At 40.9% G+C, this 19301-nt stretch overlaps 1 protein-coding gene across 1 annotated transcript; it reads right to left on the bottom strand.

Moving 5' to 3' along the window:
- Window positions 1–2143: 2143 nt before the first annotated feature.
- LOC127299641 (uncharacterized) lies at window positions 2144–16198 on the bottom strand. Its single transcript, XM_071820850.1, has 26 exons — window positions 16025–16198; window positions 15469–15597; window positions 14537–14638; window positions 12734–12819; window positions 12402–12663; window positions 12040–12227; window positions 10607–11119; window positions 10246–10522; window positions 9731–9901; window positions 9520–9600; window positions 8560–8676; window positions 8082–8171; window positions 7912–8007; window positions 7792–7848; window positions 7640–7708; window positions 7492–7572; window positions 7002–7103; window positions 6831–6920; window positions 6664–6744; window positions 4879–4959; window positions 4674–4769; window positions 4535–4597; window positions 4400–4444; window positions 4246–4311; window positions 3423–3673; window positions 2144–3163 (listed from the first exon to the last, which is right to left on the bottom strand). Exons 1-25 carry the CDS (start codon window positions 16196–16198, stop codon window positions 3587–3589), a joined length of 3204 nt encoding a protein of 1067 aa, XP_071676951.1. The 3' UTR covers window positions 2144–3163; window positions 3423–3586.
- Window positions 16199–19301: the final 3103 nt, after the last annotated feature.

Genomic DNA, 19301 nt, shown 5'->3' on the forward strand with positions numbered 1-19301 from the left:
TGCTTAACCCGAAACTCGGGGCCTAGCTATGCCGGTTTTTTGCAGTTTCACGCTAAGTACTTTGTTCTTAACCCGAAACTCGGGGACTAGCTATGCCGGTTTTTTGCAGTTTCGCACTAAGTACTTTGTGCTTAACCCGAAACTCGGGGACTAGCTATGCCGGTTTTTTGCAGTTTCGCGCTAAGTACTTCGTGCTTAACCCGAAACTCAGGGACTAGCTATGCCGGTTTTTTGCTTCAAGAAAATTTCGCGCTAAGTACTGCGTGCTTAACCTGAAACTCGGGGACTATGAAGATATATCTATAAGTTGAAAAATTGAAAACCGGCATTGGTATAAAGAAAAGAGTTGAAGTTTAAGTAGCACGCTTACCACCACGTTGGCTTTGTCGTCGTGCCAAGCCGTGTCAAACTCCTTCATGGCGCGCTTGAGCCGGCTAAAGTGTTGCACCGTGCTCCGCGGGCCGGAGTTATCAACTACCGGCAGCTTGTCCTTGCCAAGGCCGCAGGTGGCGTGGGAGAGGTCCGCCCAGTTCCACTTCTCCACGTACTCCTTGAGCGAGCCCAGGTCGGCCCCGCCGCGGGTCAGCTCAACGATCCGGCCCAGCTGAGTTGAGGCCTTCTCGCCGGCAGTAACCGCGGCGCGCCCGGCGTGTAGCACAAGGGACTATCCCTGGGAGCCGGAGGCGGGCGCTGTCGCTGCTGTGACCGCCACAGTAAGCTGCTATGCGGTTATTATCGCGCCTTCCGGCGGAGTCTGCTGGGGGGCAGGAGCTGGTTTGGCGGCAGATGCCGGCGGAGGTGCAGCTGCATCCTTCGCCGGAGAGGAAGTTGCCGGCGCAGTCTTGGAGGGGGAAGTAGCGGTGGTCTTCTTCTTCTTTTCAAGGACGGGCGGAACCAGAGGTTCCGGCCGCCCGGCATCTTCGGAGCCGGCGCCCATGTTGCTGGCGCCGGTGTCTTCAAAGTCAGGAGGAGAGGTGAAGTCCTCCTCCGCGCGGAAATTTGGCGATTTAGGGGCCGCGCACCCCGAATTTGTTTTCCCCCCACGAGGGGAGGATGGAGCTTTGCCGGCACCAGATCGTGCCGGACTTGGTTGAGGAGGAGGAGAGGTCTTGGCGGCTTCCTCGAAAGTTTCCGGCCTCATGCCTGGAGCGCTCCTGGTAAGTACCAGGGGAGCCCTAAAAAAAGAATGTAAAAGTTAGCTACGAGACAACAAGTATGAAAGCTAAACCGGAAAAATGTGATACTAGATTCCAAATTTGCGAGAATCAGGGGTATCTTCCTGAATCAATCATATTCAAAGCATCATATTACACTTTTTCAAAGCATCATATTACACTTTTTTTCCCTTTATGAGTTTACTATGCAGGTTCTCATGAAGGTTTTTAATGAGGTAATATCAATGCAAGATAATATGCCATACTTTCTGTTTTCCCCACCGGGGTTTTTAGGAAAGTATAGACGCCATATATTGTTCTCTAAACTCTATGAAGTTTTCCCCCTTTTACAAGGTTTTTCTCGTACCAAGTTAATAAAGAGGCAATACCAATTATATGTTGTATCATTTTCTTCTTATTTTTCACTGGGTTTAAAGTAGTTTTAACAACATATCCTACACCACTCCTCACATTTTTCCCACGGTGATTTTGGAGGAGATTGCAATCAAGGTGACAGACTTTAATACAATCAAGCGGTGATTAAGAGGAGTGTTAAAATAATTAATTTCAGCGGTTAATTAAGTGTTAATCCCGGCTCCTAATTTAGTCGGTTACTCCTGAAGCTATGCTTCCGGACCATTGCCTCCTTTGGAGCAGGCGAAGGAACCATGACAGAAACACATGCATCGTATCTTTCTTACCTTTTGCCTGCAGGTTCCTGTCGATCTCGTTCTAGTTCTTCTCGGCAGAGACTATAACGTGTTCGAGTAAAACGAGAAAGGAATCGATTGAATGAATCAAGTGGTCATTTTCATTGATGATTGAACACATATATAGGGGGAACGGACGCCTCCAAAAGAGGCGACGGTTCGGAAGACGGTTCCTGGAGCGTCCTCCAGGAACGACATGTCAGTTCCCACATCGTTTTACTCTAACGGAATGAAAAAGAGTGTTTCACTGTGAAGTTAGCCTACCATGTCCACTCTGTTTCAGTAATGCAAAGTGGCAAGCTGGTTCGTCAGAAGGTGTCCAAGGAAGCAGTTGGAGAAGAAGTGTCTAGGATCGGTTGTGGAGCCTGGAATGTCCGGCCAAAGTTCACCATTTCCTTCTTCCTACACGAGTGAACATTCAGCAAAAGAGGATGTAACTGGACACGAGGTGCCCTATGTGCCACACTATGTTCGAAGATGGAGGCCACCTGTTGGTGGACGGAGAGGAATAAGGCAAACCATGGGGAACAACAACTAACACCCGAGGAACTCGCGTTCATAGTCGGTAGGCATACAGGGGAATGGGCAAAATTCCTAAAGAAACCAACGACTGATAAACGAGTTGGGAAATGGAACCCTCCAGCCGAGGAATGGACCAAGATAAATCTTGACGGTGCATTTCATCCCACTGTGGAGAGGGGTGGATGGGGTTGCCTTGCTTAGGATCATGAAAGCAAGCTTGTTTTCACCGGCGCAGGAGCTATCGCAAATGCAGGTAAGGCCATTGCCACAGAATCTGAAGCTCTCCTCCAGTCCATGCTGATTGCAGAACTTTTCACCAGACTGCCAAGTCTTGCAAATGAAATCATATTAACAGATTATGATGCAGCGCCACTGGGAGCCCTTTTCAGAGAACTTCAAATTCGTATGCGCATGAACTTTATTGAGGCTCGGATTGTTTATGAAAAGCGTGATCGTAATATGCCAGCTCATCCGCTGGCGTAATGGGTGCACCTGAACCAATAGGTTTACACCGTGTGTGCTTAGATGCTTTACCTATGTATGTAACTAGGGCCATGTACAGCAATTCTGCCGACCAAGGTTAATGGAATGTCAGTGTTCCATCTCAAAAAAAAAAAAGAGTAAACACAATTGTTCCAACTCAACTCACTACTACGTCAGATGAAACCATCACTCAAGCTGGGGGTTCAGTGGCAAGTATTCCCGTAGAGTAAATGGCACGGGTGGTCACGCAACTTGCACCTATGCTCCAGTTGAGAATCTTCTTTTTGTCCATATCTGTTAGCAAAAGTGGGTAAATAATGTCAGAATACATCTGGATCATTATACCTTCATCCTATATTTGCAAGTGTTGCAACAGAGAGAAGCAGAGACCAACGACAAAGGCATAAATTGCATGTGCAACAATTTCAAGAATACTTAAATTTAGAGTCTTAAGCAGTTTGATTACTAAAACTGTTAGTGCTTATTAAGAACATTAAAAAAAATTACTCTGGTTGTGCATCACTACCATGCAGGGTGTACCATCGTCACTTACTCAATCCTAATGCCATATTCTCGGCACTCACCGCTTCTCAGTCCAGCTGCCATTGCGCTCATATTTTGCTGATCTGGACAGTCATTGACATCTAACCTCACTGAGACGTCACCTATCAAGCACTTGCACATCTGCCATATGCGTCATTGTGCCTCTAATAAGCATCAGCAATGGTCAACGTAATATAAGATGTCCAGTTGTCCACCATAAGCATGAGGATAGGCCCAAACCCAGCTAGAGAGACACGCAACCTACGCTGCAGACGAGTCAATACCTAATCCAATCTGGGTGATGCCTGATTAAATGGAGTGTATTATGAGTTACATTAGGAAAAGTAATTGATCAGATTCAATTTAGATTCTGTAGGGCAAATATCATTTGCAAGGAGGCAGCCTTTCATGCTTTGACCAAGCAACCGATCAAATTCTAGTTCCCTATAGTTACTAAGTTGAGCGCAGGTCAAATACCACGCCAGTTCTTTGTTCTTCGAGGGACTGAGCTGTTAGACTACCCTATAAATAAATACTGAGTTGAGGTAAATAAAAAACTGACTTTCTTAAATTATGATCAAAAGGAGTTGCCCATGAAACTTTAAGAGGTACGCAAAATGAAAATTTGTAAGTATCGAGGTACGCAACAAAACAAAATTGCTGTAAAGGCCGGTGATGTCATGGGATACTAAAATACCATTTGTTGCTAACTGCCAAATTGTATTACAAACTTTATCTACATCTGGTAACTAGTAGAAATACATTCATATGCAGCGTTTATGAACAATTAGGAAATTAGTACCGAGGTAGCATATCTGCAGTAAGTACCTAACCTTTTTCAATGGTTGTTGAATGATGTCATAGTACTGGTGCTCATAGTATCTTGTGTCCATCCAAAACTGATCAATTATATAAGAGATCAATTACGCTTGTACATGAGCAGCAATGCAGCAATTAAATTGTGAAAGAAAAGGCACAGCTCAGTACCATAGGAGTGTTTTGTATCCACCTACGATATGGTGCGCCAACAACCTGATACAGACCATAAGCGAAATAAAATGGAAGATCATTAAAAGAGCCAATCTAAAAGAAACAATAATAACCACGAGATTAATGTCCTACCTTTTCAAAAACATGGTCCCATGAACATGAGGCATCCTTCATAGCTGACATTGCCCGATAATCCTGACATTTATCGAATATTTAGTTAAGTTTCACAAATCATTTGCAGCACAAAACGTGTTGGCGAAAAAGATCAGACCATAATTCCACGAATAACATCATAATCTGGAAGATGGAGCCCAGCAAAAACTTGCATGTTGAATTTGTCCACAAGTTCTGAAAAACATTTCTTATCCTACAAAAATAAGCATGCAACAATCGAAACATTACAGCATTAGGTCAAGAATCTGTTGATTGTACGTAAAAAACCGAGCAATATAAAGCGCTTATGATAAGTAAAGTACCCAATCGATAGAATCATCAGTGATGTTGAAAAAATCTTTGGCCTCCAACTCACTCATCAAACTTTGAAGTCCAATATTCAGCTAAAAGATAAAGAATTTTCAATCAAATGGTTAACAAAAAGCACGCAAATGCATACTTGCAGCTTCACAGACCAATATAGGTCGGATTGAACAAGTTTTTCAAATGTCAAATATTAGAGGACAAATAGATAACTTTTGGGGCTGCTTACAAACAAGTAGAAAAAATTTAATAAATTTCCCTCTAGGTCCTTGCACTGCACTTGGTCTAATCTAATCAAGAATTCAGCCCACATATTATCAAATTTACAAAAAAAAAAATTTAGTCCATTAGATTGAATTGTGAACTACTTTAACATCGAGCCACATCTTACAAGAAAATGCTTTAAGACAACATTTACTAGTTTGTATTAACAATAAAACAAAGTACTATATTGATTTCATGCTACGAAAAAACCTCTCCATGCGTGCACACAGTAACGGGATTCATGCCAGCCCCCTCTGAACCCTTATCCAAACTAAGCAATCTAGATCAGAGTTCAAAATCGCTACAGAAGTAAACCAAAAGGTAAGCAATCAAGAGAGAAGTGAAAAAGAAACTTATGCCAGAGTCGCTGCACGCTGCTTCAGTGACCATGGGGGCACTAACTAAAACAAGATATCATTTGCCAATGACACTATTTTTCCAAGTTGGCATGTATTACCTCCGTTCCGAAATGTAAGCCTTCTTAAAAAGCTAATAACTTTCTAAAAAGGCTTACATTTCAGAACAGAGGTAGTACATTTCATCTTGGCGAAAGACAGAGCCGTAGTAAAATTTGCAATGTACCACTTTTCACACTCTAGGATATTTCCAAAGAAAAGTTTCATGTCAAGTCCTACAAGATATTAAGAATTTCATATACAGCTTAAATGTCAGTAACCTGGGTTTATAGAATTTGCACAGGTCGTAAGACCAATGCAAATATTACCAACTCTTGCATAGCTGGTAAATAGCATATATTCTTCCAGAAGAATGATTAGATAATCAGAAGTACAAGATCAAGAAGCCCTTATGATGAGGTTCGGAGAAATTGGGTTGCGAAGGAGAATGTGTTGTATACGCAGCGGCCTACTAGTTGATTTGGCTCATTAGAAGTAAAAAATGTCAAGTGCGTTAAATGCAACAATATCTTCTGAGGAAAATCAAGCTCAGGTCTAAAGTAATGATTATTTTGAACATAGATCCATTTGTTGGAACTAATCTTGTTAGTTAGTAGTTCATCATATTTTATTTAGTCCGTAGTTAACTGATCTAACTGTTTGTCAAACTTGGAATCTTAGAATGTGTGGACACTTGCATTTCAAAACAGAGGGACTAAATCAATTTTGTGCCTCCTAGGAGCAATGGATAGATATAGTGAAACACATGCAGTACTGGAGTATGTCCAGAGTAATATAGCATACTATTTTTGTTCAACTGGCGTATCAAATGTCATTTGCCACATCGTCCCCAAATATGGATGAACAAATATACACAGTGCACTACATTAGTTGGATAGTAGAAAGACAGAGAGAAATATTGCCGACTTGTCATGCTAATTGAATATATTGCTATGTTTTGAAAGCCAATTGTTGGAGCATACGCATGTCTCGAACTAGGAACTGCATATATAAATAAATTACTCTAATCCATATAGCAATACATAAGAGTTTCCTATGGTTATGTAACTTTTTACTTCATGAACTACCAAAATCAAGGACAAGCAGAAGAAATAGAACGCACACCTGATCACTGCCAACAACATGTCTCAAATGTTTGGAATATGAAAATAATTGTTCCTTCCTACCCAGAAGTTTGGCTCTTCGCTATAGAAAGGTAGAAAATTGTAATGGGTACATTTCCATGAAAATATAATTCATAAATAAAGGAAATATATTAGTAAAATTAGCACCTTAATAGACAACTTAATGAGATCATGATCCAGAACTGAGAACTGACTGTGTACACGATCATCATTAAGAACAGCCTCTAGTGCATCATCCTGCTAACCTCAAATGACAAGTTAATGAGGCAGAGGCAGTATATTTGCAGAAACATATAAACATATGGCAATTGTTCCTACCATTGAAGAACTAACCTTGCAGATGTAATGATCTAATGCAGATGAAGCCACAAGTTCATCGAACTTTTCATGCAATCTTGCTTGTTCTTTTGCCATATGATACTGGAAAGATGATCAATTTCATGGCGTAAAGAGATGTATCCGAAGTGAAACATCAAGGAAAATCATATATTAGTACTTTCTTTCAGAAAAATTATACATTTAGGAAAATCTTCCACTACTTCATGTATTTTTAGGCAAAATGCCGTGCACTAATAGGTTAATTTCAGCAGGCTCTACCTTAACCATCTCAAGCAAAGCTGTTCACGAAGTCACTCCATACACAGAAAATTTGCATATTAGATACTACACTAAATGCAGGATGACTTTGCTCGTGTAATTACCAAGAAAGGTGCAAAATAATTCACTTAGCATATAAAATAGACTGATAATAATCATGTTTTAACAGGAATTCTCTTTAGGTATTAGAATCATAACTGATTGTGCATACCTTTTTATTTTCATCTTCAATATAATTCATTGCGTAACGTCGCAGATGCACCGGAAAATCACTTAAATCTGGTTGCAATGGCTGAAAATAGGAACAACATACGTTATTGTTAAATATTTCGCGTGTGAAGACAAGAAGAGAAACATACCTGCAGAAAAGTTAATGTTTCTACACGAGTCAAGTGAAGAACTATTTCTCTGAGCACCTCCTTGTGACCCTACATAATGATTTACAATTTCATTTGAGAAACTGTGGAAAGCATAGATAAGTTCACACCAAAAGTTTCTGCATGTTACCCACCTCCCGTATCATAGGATGGAACTGAGGCTCCCACAAAGATAATATTGCACAGAATTTCTGAGAAAGGTGAGTGATTAGAGTAATCCTCAATGATATGCATGTTAGTATGAAATTACTCACCTCAAGTGCAGATACCCTAAGAAATTCAACAAGACCAGGACACACCTCCAAATTTTTCACAAGTTCCAGCACACTCTCATCATAACTAGAATGCTGCTGCAAGTTCTCCACATATTGTGAGTATTGAGACATTTTTAATCCACTCTAAACACAAGAGATAGAATAAATACCTGAATATAAGGTTTCAAACTAATGAGTTCACAAAAGAACTTGTACATTTGATCATTCTGACTCTGCCAACGCTTTACAGAAATTTTGCGCTTCAGAACCAACAAAATAAATACCCATTAGACAATATATTGATTGATATATGCGAAAAACTGTATTTACTTCTGAGGGTACATTTCCTCACGCCCATACACCACACTAAATGATACAATATATGTTTTACTTGTTTATCTTTTTAAGTATATTTGAACTGTAGGTTTAATGTACTTTAATACAAACTGCATACCAAAATTGATTAGATCTCTTAGTTTTTGTTGTACAATACTTCTCAAAACTATAATCCAAAAATGCACCAATTGAAATCATGGTGCTCACACAGCATTGTGGCCCATCTCAATGTCCTATAATGCTGACAGTGTAAAAAGTGGTGTTGTTAGGTACATGCTAAAAGTAACATAGGTAGCATACCAATACACTTACCGAGAATATTGCTGACATGGTCGAGACATAATCATGAAATTCGCTATCAATATCATATCTCGATGCAAAGTCAGGCTTTAATTTCTTAAAGAAAGCCCTCGGAGAACAATAACCCCACTGTAAATAAACAGTCAATCATTTAAACACTTTTTGTGTGAATCAAATAGCATAAAGTAAGGAATAATAAACAGCTTCAAACAAATCAATTAACCTGAAAGTTTCCTACTCAAGAGATGATCTCAGTTTTACTAAAAGACAATAACCTCTCATTTTCTGATCCTAAGGAAGGCAAAATATTCTCTTAGCTTGCTTTTGCAGTATGTAGGTACTGAATATGACAACCAGATGCTCCTAACTAAATCAAAAACTTCTCTAACCAAAACATTAAACGCATGCAAGTCTAATTGATACAAGGTAAGACTTGTAGTTCTTCTATACAAGCTTGCTTCTGCTCAAAATAATTTAAAGAACTCTGCTAAAAAATATGACGAACCAGATGCTCCTAACTAAATCAAAAACTTCTCTAACCAAAACATAAGACACATTCAAGTCTTATTGATACAAGGTAAGACTTGTACTTCTTCTATACAAGATCTGGTACATACTATTGCCCCATTAGTGCCAATACTGTAGTACCAAGCCTGAAACATGTGCATCTGGAAAAATCGCAACCATGCCATCTTTGACAGAGATGGCAAGATATCAGTAGGCTGATTAAGATGATCAAAAAAGAAGCTCCGCAGGGCTGACCCTGTGCTGCTGCCACAGGAAAATCTATCAATAAACCAAGATGCAAGCTTTTGTGTTTTCTTGAAGAAGAAACATTGACAAGCAACAACCACAATTTCTCCACCCCAATCCCACAAGTACAACCATCCTATGACCAAAACTCGTCTGAGCAGTTGTTCATTGAAAGAATTGAAACTTAAGGGTGAATTACTGGTTCAATAAATAATTTACCTTCAAGCAGTCATCCATTTCATCCACTTGATGCAACATGTCGATATAAGCTGGAATATAAGCCCTAAATTCGTCTTCATCCTGATGCAAGAACAAATAAGGCGTGCTGTTAAAAAACATTTCATACCACGTAAAGTACATAGCAAATTAATATAAAGTGAGTGGCAAGGGTAAATTAGCAATATCAAACAAGAGGGGATAGAAAATATACCCCCCATGTTGGCACAAATTCATCCTGATTATCAAATGGTGTGTTTCTACAACGGACATCAAATATTTGCCTGGACAACCAACTTTGAAAGATTTCTTCAACTTTTTTTTCAGCGGTTTCTTCAGTGCTTTCTTCACTGCTTCCATTGTATTTTCCTCCGCACACTAAATCCTGAAATTTAGAAGATCTTTTCAGTGTTCTACTGTATTTTCCTTTCCCAATAAATCCTAAAGTTTCAATATTTTTTTAATGTTCTACTCCCTCCATTCCAAATTAGTTGACACGGCTTTGGTCAGATTTGGTCTAGATACGCATGTAACAAGACATGTTTCAGTGTGTAGGTTTGCTTATTTTGGAGGAAAAAAAACTGCGTAAATTAATTTGGAATGGAGGGAAATACTATAGTTCCCATCCATCGACAAATCCAGAAATAGTGTTATCCTAACAGAAGGAAGATTACATTATTGAATCAGAAAAGAAGGTTAACGTAAACTTAAGTTGTTCTGATGAATTACCTGATTTTGAACACACTTATATGCGTCTCGACAAAGATCAGTAAGTATAGTACTGTTCAAACTTGACTCAAGAGTTAAACACCAAATGACATGAGAAATCATATCATCTTTAACAAAAGATATTAGTTCCTCATGACGTGTAGCTTTAGCAATTTGTACAATTTGACAACAAAATGGCACTGATGTAATTATTGCTTTGTCATCCTTCCATGCTCCAAATATGTAATAGATTAAACTTAAGACCAGAAGTCTAAGGCCATCATGATGTAGGACATACCTACAGGTGAAATGACATATTTAACTTAACCCAATGCACAAAAAGTTAACATTAATAGAAAAAAGTTAAGTTGAATAGTATTACCCAACCAGGGAGCTTGAACAAATATAATCCAACTGTGTACATGTAGTAAGGCCTAGCCCACCATTTAATTCTGGGGATGCTATTACAGCAAGCAAATCCGACGCTGCATGGGTCAACTGGATAAGAAGATCCTTCTCTATATTTTTTTTTGACTGGGAACAGTGGGGGAGGCCCCCAACCGTTTTGCCATCGGCCTTGTCTTCCGATGCAAAAACATAAACAATGGTATCAGGTACTTGCACTAAACCCTCATGCAAAAAATCACACCATGACTCATAAAGTGTGTTATGGAAATAGTCAAACACCGGATACAGAAGCTCAACAACCCATTCTTCCCAACATTCTTTAGGACAATTTTTCACCAGTGGAATAATGGTAGACTGGATGAGTAAAGTCAGATGATGAAATCCCATCGAACTTATATCTTTCATCAGGCTGCCACATACAGCTGAACTATCTAAAATCAGATCAAACACTCCCTCAAGTTGTGCACACATGCCAATCACATTGTACCTACAGCATGTGATTTGTCAAAATATTTATACATACATAAAATAATATAAAATGAAAGTGATCAGACATAACATAGAAACGAAAATGGCCCATTAGTGTGTGAACTCCGTAGAAAGCCCCCCCTAAAACTTGGAACCAAATTTAAAAAAAAAAAATCTATGGCTGTAAACCAGCAACCGCTTAACGGCCAATTCCCATTACATTTCAAAACAAGTATTGCAACTTGCATGCTTCACTTTTAATGATATTGATAAATGAATGACATGTATAAACAGTAGAACTGGTAGCAAACTTACTCTACGTTGTGTAGTTATGTTATATTTTTAACATTGAGGTGATTTCACTAGCGCACTCCCAGAATAATAACACTGATGATATTGTTTTTGGAGCCAATTAGCTGATTAAAGAAGCTACATCTTGAGTGAAAACATGAAACCCAAACGGAAACTACTGTTTTTTAAATGGGAGAGAGGGGATGCAGTGGGATTATCCACTTCTGCATATCAAGTGGAAACTACATCTTGAGTGAGAACATGAAACCCCAAATGGAAACTACTGTGTGCAAAATGGAGAGAGGGAATGCAGCAAAATTACCCACTTTTGATGGTAAGTCTGGTAAATTTTGTGAAATGTAAGAGTATCTATGCAGCATCTTTGAGTGGGGTGGGAGAGAAGTATGACCTCTAGACCAACCACTTTGCATCTAATGGTCCACATTGAAGGTTTCGAATTTCCATGCAAAACGTGATTTCCAATAGATATGCTCTAAATAAAGAATAAATATGTAATGTAGCAAACAGAATACGAATAAAATCGTAAGAGTATTCTAGAATATTGGTTGATTGATGAAGTTTCATTGTTGCATTATTCACATACGATATCCAGTAATCCAAAGAAAAATGGCAGGGTCACAAATATACCCAATTTGGCGAGTTGTTTCTAACCAATTTCTTATTGCATTCTGTTCCTGTTCTTCCTTGTCTATGTTTTGCACTTTTAGAGTCTCCCCTGGCCCTTCGGAGAACACCATACTTTTAGCACCTTCGAGTACATCCGGTATATTAGAAGCGACTGCTTTTGTCCAGAGAGCTTGCATATACTGAAGCAGCTGAAACATAAAACTAGAATTAACACAACCGAACTGTAATTCGCCCTCCTTGGAGGTGTGACTCTGTAACAACTTCTTTGCAATGAAAAGAAACGCAATGTCATTGCGTTTTCTCAAAAAAGAATTAACACAACCACAGCTGACCAAAAGTGATACGTGTAGATAGTCTCTTACCGTTAAGAAAGTGGGCAGTATCAACCGCAACAAGTTAGTCAAAGTTGCATAACTTATACTGCTTTCTTGGTTTATTTCACTAGAGTTTCCCTTAAGACACAATTCAAGCTCTTTCTCAAAGAATACAAAGACATTAAGGAAAGATGTTCTGAACCGACAATCGCAGAACGCATTGATCAAGTTGGCCTTCCATTCTGATTGAGTCCATATGTTCGACAAACAATCAAGTATATAGCAAAGAACTTCTGGATATTTCTGCATCCTGTGAGAGAACATAAAAGTAAGCAAACTTGAAACAAAGCAGTCAATCAAATGATATCATTGTTGACTACCTTGGAACAGACACTGCAGATGTGAAAAGTCGAGAGAGAATAATATGGTATTCAAGGAGGGGAGGGCCATTTGCTCCAGTAGTATCCTGCACAACAAAGGCGACATTTTCAAGATGGAATACAGATATGGATATGCATGTATGACAAAGAAAACAAAGATCCTGATCTGAGCATGGTCTGGGACAAAATTGCACTGTAGGCTCACAATTATGCTCCCTTTGTAAGTCTCGATATTTAGATCCCTAAATCACGTGTACATGCAGTTAAATGTGGCAAGTATAAATGAATAAAATTTCCAAGATACTGAAGTATACTGCTTTAAATTTGCATTGTGACACAGTTAGGTCAAGTGAGCACTCAATGTTGTCAGCGAAGGTTATAAGCATGTACCAGACACTACCAGAAAAAGGTAACGCCTAATGAACGGAATAACATATTAACATAACCATCATTCAACTCGGATAAACTAGATGGGAAATTCTTAGTACAAACTGGGTGCGCGAGCAAATGGAGCCTCTTGGCCTCTTGATTAATTGTTTTCTCCAGATCATTACCAAAGAAGAATCACATTGCTAAATAGCACTAATGTTTATACAGGGAGGCAATTTGGTCAAGTGAACACTGACCATCATTCAACTCAGATGGGGCATTCGTAGTATAAACGGCTGCCCAAGCAAATTGAGCCTCTTGCTCTCTTGGTTTTTTTTCTCCAGATCATTACCAAAAAGGATCACATTGCGGAATAGCATTAACGTTTCGGTTAAGTGAGCGCTAACTGTCATCAGAAAAGGTCATACGAATGTACCATACACTACCAGAAAAGGGTACCACATAATGAATGGCATAACATATTAACATAACGATCATTGAACTAAGATAAACTAGACTGGAGTTTGTAGTATAAATGGGTGTGTGAGCCTCTTGCCATCTTGATTGATATTTGTTGTGTACCTGGGTACACAACAGGGGTAAAACACCACCAGGAGGATGGCCGGGTGGAGTCGGCTGGTTGGGGAAGGGATTAGATAATAGAATAGACAGAACTTTGGGGAAGAAGACTAGAATTTCCATTGCTTACCCTCTATTGATCTATTGCCAAACCTTTACTAGCAGGCATACAGCTTGGAAGTTGGAGAACCAACCAATGTTCCTAACAAATCAAATATTACTTGCCTAACAGGCCTTATCCTGATTGTAGGTGGTATACTGGTATAACTCAAAGTATGGTGAGTGGTATACTGGTATACTCCTTAGAACTAACATCAAATATTGACGAGAAGTTACTCCAACACAAAGTATGGTGGTTTGGGCATATCCAGCGGAGGCCTACAGAAGCTCCAACTAACAGTGGAATTCTAAGGAGTATGGAGGAGACTAGAAGGGGTAGGGGACGACCAAAGTTGACTTGGGTGGAAGCGGTAAAAAGAGACTTGAGGGATTGGAATGTACCTAAAGTCTTGGCTCTTGATAGGACTGCATGGAGATCAGCGATCTGTGTGCCCGAATCTTAGTTTACTCTCTTTTTCCTTCACATTCTTGTTTTTGCTTCCTTTCATTTCTGTTGGGTTTCATATCTAGCCTACCCCAACTTGCTTGGGAAAAAAGCTTTGATGTCGTTGTTATTGTTGTTGTTGTGTCCACGAAATTATTAGAAGGAATTTGAGTTATACTACATGCAGAAGGCAACTGCCACTCATGAACTAACATAAAACTGTTACATGTTTGGCACAAAATAATTAAAAGAGCATACACATCCCAAATCCTATTCAAATGGTAAATAAGATAGCAAACATGCTGCTGAACCTCAGGGTGGGAGTCGACTTGCTGCTGAACCTCTGGGTGGGAGTCGACTTTCAAGAGGTTGAGAGATTTCACCAAGGCCTCAGCATACCATCCATAGACTATCTGCAGAGATTCCAAAACATTTCATACAAATCATACACCAAGTTACACAATCTTATCAGCGCGCATGTGGTAAGACATCACCGCGCACAACTTGGCACTGAAAATGAACAATGAGTATCCACTGGCACTTATCCAAATATGCCGACAAGGGGACATGGTTGTTGCATTAAATAATGAGGTGTAATCAAGGAAACTGCTCCTTAAAATGATGATGCTATCGTCAAGCAGAGTATGCAGTGTGAGAAACACAGGATTGAAGACTTGAAGTGGGACTGCAGTCTCTAGGACTGCGAGATGATTAAAAACAAGGCGTACCCAGTGCTGAAAGCTCCCACACATTGTGGGGTCTGGGGAAGGGTATTTCTAGGCAGCCTTTCCCTTGCATTTTATTATGCAAGGAGGCCGATTCGAACCCAGGACGCAAATGGAGATACTCTACCACTGCGGCCATACCCACCCTTCGACTGGTGTGCAAACTTTTCACCAGAAATACCACCATTAATTATCAATTAAAGCTTCCAAGTTCAAATAAAATCAACTTCCAACTTGACAAGCTACAACTTAGATTTCACAGAAAAGGGAAAACTTCTATTAACGCAATACCAACTTTCAAATCATCCAACGCCAATTTCCTCTATCGCCAAATCAAGGGTTTCAAATTAGATGAATCCCTACTGTCAGGTAATCAACCACAGATTTCCTTCTTATGAGAGTATCCTACCGCTCAGATAAACAAAAAACTACAATGAATCGGAGGATTTCATCCCTAATACATCAACTTTGAATCCAACAAACACTCCTCATGTGAAACCCTAGATCCCGCCACATACCTCCTTGTCCAGGTGCGGCAAGTCGTAGAGGTACTTCGAGCGAGGTGTGGCATCGCATTTCATCAGCAAAATGGGAGGACGAGGGAAGGCGGCATGTGAAGCGCCGACGCCAGCAATTGCACCGCGGGACTGGGAGATGATCAAAAGAAAAAGAAAAATTACCGGTCTGCAACCTTTTCACCAGAAATAAAACCATATAATTGATCAATTAAAGCTTCCAAGTTCAAATAAAATCAACTTCCAACTTGACAAGCTACAACTTATATTTCACAGAAAAAGGGAAATCTTCTATTAAGAAACGCCAACTTTCAAATCATTCAACACCAATTTTCTGAATCGCGAAATCCTGGTTTCCAATTAGATGCATTCCAACTGTCAGGTAAATAGGTAATGAACCACGGATTTCCTTCTTTTAACGGAAAAATATTACGAGAGTATCCTAGTATCGTACTGATGAGATAAACAAAATACTACGAATCGAAGGATTTCATCCCTAATACACCAACTTTCAATCCAACAAACACTCCCCGGGTGAAACCCTAGAGCCCGCCACTACCTCCTTTTCCAGGTGCGGCGAGTCATGGAGGTGGTTCCGGTGAGGCGTGGCATCGCCGTTCACCAACGAAGTCGGAAGGGGAGGGGAAGCGGCGTTTGAAGCACCGGCACCGGCACCGGCGCCGGCGATTGCGCCGCAGTTGGAGGCCGCGTAGATACCGCGTCGCTGGGACATCGGCGCGGGCATGTGAACGCAAAAAAAGCGCTCGGGGGTTCAGGCGAGGGCGAACGAGTACGCTAGAGAAGTAGAGATGCTCATAGCAGTGGTTTTGCGATAAAAAATCACCAACTTATGATGCTTTACATATCTCCAGCGGGGACGTATTTTCCATAATTTATATATAATAAAAAATATAAAAAAAACTTAAAAATGGCTAGAAAGGCCTGCTAAAGCTTAGCTATGGGCTACTACTCGTCCTCCGCTAACTAGGTCGATGAACTCCGACGTCGGCCATGGAAGCTGGTACACCGGCGGTGGAGGAGGAAGGGCAGCTTGCGGCAACTGCGGCCAGACCGTCCGCGGCGCAGGAGGTTGTGGTGAAGGTGGCCACGGATCCCAGCCGTTCGAGCAGGAGTCCGTGCGTGATCGTTCGAACGTGTCGGCGTGGCCGGAGGAGTCGTTGGCCTCCCCTTTAAAAGGCACGGACGTCATCTCGTCTTCAATGTCCTGCCACCGCGACGCCGCCCACCAGCGCACGCTCGCGGAAGCCGACACTATGCCTCGGGCCGCTGGAACGGGGTACAAACGTCTTTCACGTCCGTTTTCCGTCGCCCCGTTGGAGATGCCCTTATGTGATATAAAATTTCCATACCATTAGATGTGTGGTTCATTTATTGAGCGATAAATCTATTCTTTTTTTGTGAGTACACCCCAAATGAGTTAAACTTCCACTTATATATAATTAAATAATACTCCTTCCTTCCAACTAAAAGCCGTCTAGGCTGTTGTGGTGTGTTTTTGTGGTGGTGGGAGCGACTTCCGGATGAATAAATATGCCTCAACTCTACTCCCACACGATTGCGACGCTTCCAAGTTGATGGCAACGTGTGCTTGTCGATTCTTCAAATCAGCATCTTGGTCTTCTCGTCGTTCTTCAGATCTAGTGAGATCTGTTTCTCGACGTGTCGTTGGCTTCGTTGTCCACGACGGCGCTGGGGATCGGTGCAAGTGGATGCTCTGGAGCGAGGATATTGGTCCAGAGGTGGTGGATCTGTCGGTGTTCCTTGATGTATACGCACGCTTCTATTCTTGTAGACAGTGTTGGGCCTCCAAGTGTAGAGGTTTGTAGAACAGCAGCAAGTTTCCCTTAAGTGGATCACCTAAGGTTTATCAAACTCAAGGAGGTAGAGGTCAAAGATATCCCTCTCAAGCAACCCTGCAATTACGATACAAGAAGTCTCTTGTATCCCCAACACACCCAATACACTTGTCAGGTGTATAGGTGCACTAGTTCGGCGAAGAGATAGTGAAATACAAGTAATATAGATGATTATGAGTGTTAATTGCAATCTGAAATTAAAATGGAAACAAGCAAACATGTAGCAGAACTAGTTGTAAACGGTGTTTCAATGCTTGGAAACAAGGCTCATACTTTCACTAGTGGACACTCTCAACAATGATACCATAATTGAATACATAGATATTATAACTTCACTATGCTACTCTTAACCACTCTCCGGTTTGGTAATAAACACAAATTCACTGCGTAGGGCTACATAAGCATTCCTTAAAGTTCGCATTCCCAATCTATATATGGACGCCCCACACTATCACCTTGAGCATACAAAGATGGTACTAACTAGTCACCACAATTCATAAGTATTTCTGTAAATTAAGCTTAAGAAACAAACACGGTGTGCACACTGTCACATTCACACCGTTAGACAAGGTGTCCCCGGAGATCACATAATAAAACCACTTGAGTAGCATAATAGTTGAACAATAACATATACTTATTCAACTAGATTACAAAGCTCATGATCACATAAAGATCATATATGGAGAGATAGATAGACCACGTAGCTACGGGTAAAGCCCTCGGCCTCGGGGGAGAACTACTCACTTGTGGTGACCCAGCATACCACTGCATGGTGTAGTATGCAAGTCGTTGATATAACACCAATGAAACACCGTTCCACAAGTATTACATCCCTCAGAGTGGTACAACAGAAACATATGCGGATCCAAGGCATGTCTATAGAACTACACACAGACTCTGTTACAGAATATCAGCACAGCCTACTTTACAATGAGTTAAAACTGCAGATAAACTCCAGAAGAACGAATCGTATTCTAATCTATCACGAAGTCTATCTAAAGAGTTACGTCATTGGCTAAAGAGACTTTGAATGGATTCTAGCTAATTAGGAGCTAGGTTTAGGGAGCTAGTTCCCTTCTACTGCTAATCTAGGTTTTCTCCATGGTGGATGTGGTGTTTGATTCAGTTGGCAGAATCCTGCCTCTTGAAGTAGTTGTTGACTCCTCAGTCTTCGAGTTGCACTATAGATCCTTCTTCGAGGCCTCCATATCTAAGCAGGGGATTTAAAGAGGGATGAGTACAAGCGTACTCAACAAGTTTATTATAGGAAAGAGGTGTTTAATGCACTAGCTATAGCCATAGACCAGAAAGTCGTAGGCAATGTAGGTTTTTGTAAACATTTCTTCAAAATGTTGCTTTTATTCCGAAGAGCTATGTCCGTCAGACTTCACTGGGTGTTGATACGTCTCAAACGTATCTATAATTTCTTATGTTCCATGCTACTTTTATGACAATACTTGAATGTTTTATACACACTTTACATCATTATTATACATTTTCCGGCACTAACCTATTAACAAGATGCCGAAGCGCCAGTTGCTGGTTTCTGCTGTTTTTGGTTTCAGAAATCCTACAAAGGAAATATTCTCATAATTGGACGAAATCAACGCCCAGGGTCCTATTTTTCCACGAAGCTTCCAAAAGACCGAGGGGGAAACGAAGTGGGGCCACGAGGCGCCAGCACACTAGGGCGGCGCGGCCCAGGCCCTGGCCGCGCGGCCCTAGCGGGTGGGGCCCCCGTGACCCCTCCGACTCCGCCCTTCCGCCTACTTAAAGCCTTCGTCGCGAAACCCTCTGTACCGAGAGCCACGATACGGAAAACCTTCCAGAGACGCCGCCGTCGCCAATCCCATCTCGGGGGATTCAGGAGATCGCCTCCGGCACCCTGTCGGAGAGGGGAATCATCACCGGAGAGGCTCTACATCATCATGCCCGCCTCCGGATTGATGCGTGAGTAGT

The sequence above is a fragment of the Lolium perenne genome, chromosome 5 (genome assembly GCF_019359855.2).
Source record: "Lolium perenne isolate Kyuss_39 chromosome 5, Kyuss_2.0, whole genome shotgun sequence".
NCBI classification, from domain to species: domain Eukaryota; kingdom Viridiplantae; phylum Streptophyta; class Magnoliopsida; order Poales; family Poaceae; genus Lolium; species Lolium perenne.

What these genes read in the sequence shown, in the direction of transcription:
- LOC127299641 (XM_071820850.1), bottom strand. Translation starts at nt 16,198, where the DNA reads ATGTCCCAGCGACGCGGTATCTACGCGGCCTCCAACTGCGGCGCAATC. An exon ending in AATTTGTGCCAACATGGGGG is followed by an intron (nt 9,601 to 9,730) that starts GTATATTTTCTA and finishes TTCTTGCATCAG; the next exon opens with GATGAAGACGAATTTAGGGC. An exon ending in CCATGTCAGCAATATTCTCG is followed by an intron (nt 8,172 to 8,559) that starts GTAAGTGTATTG and finishes TTGGTTCTGAAG; the next exon opens with CGCAAAATTTCTGTAAAGCG.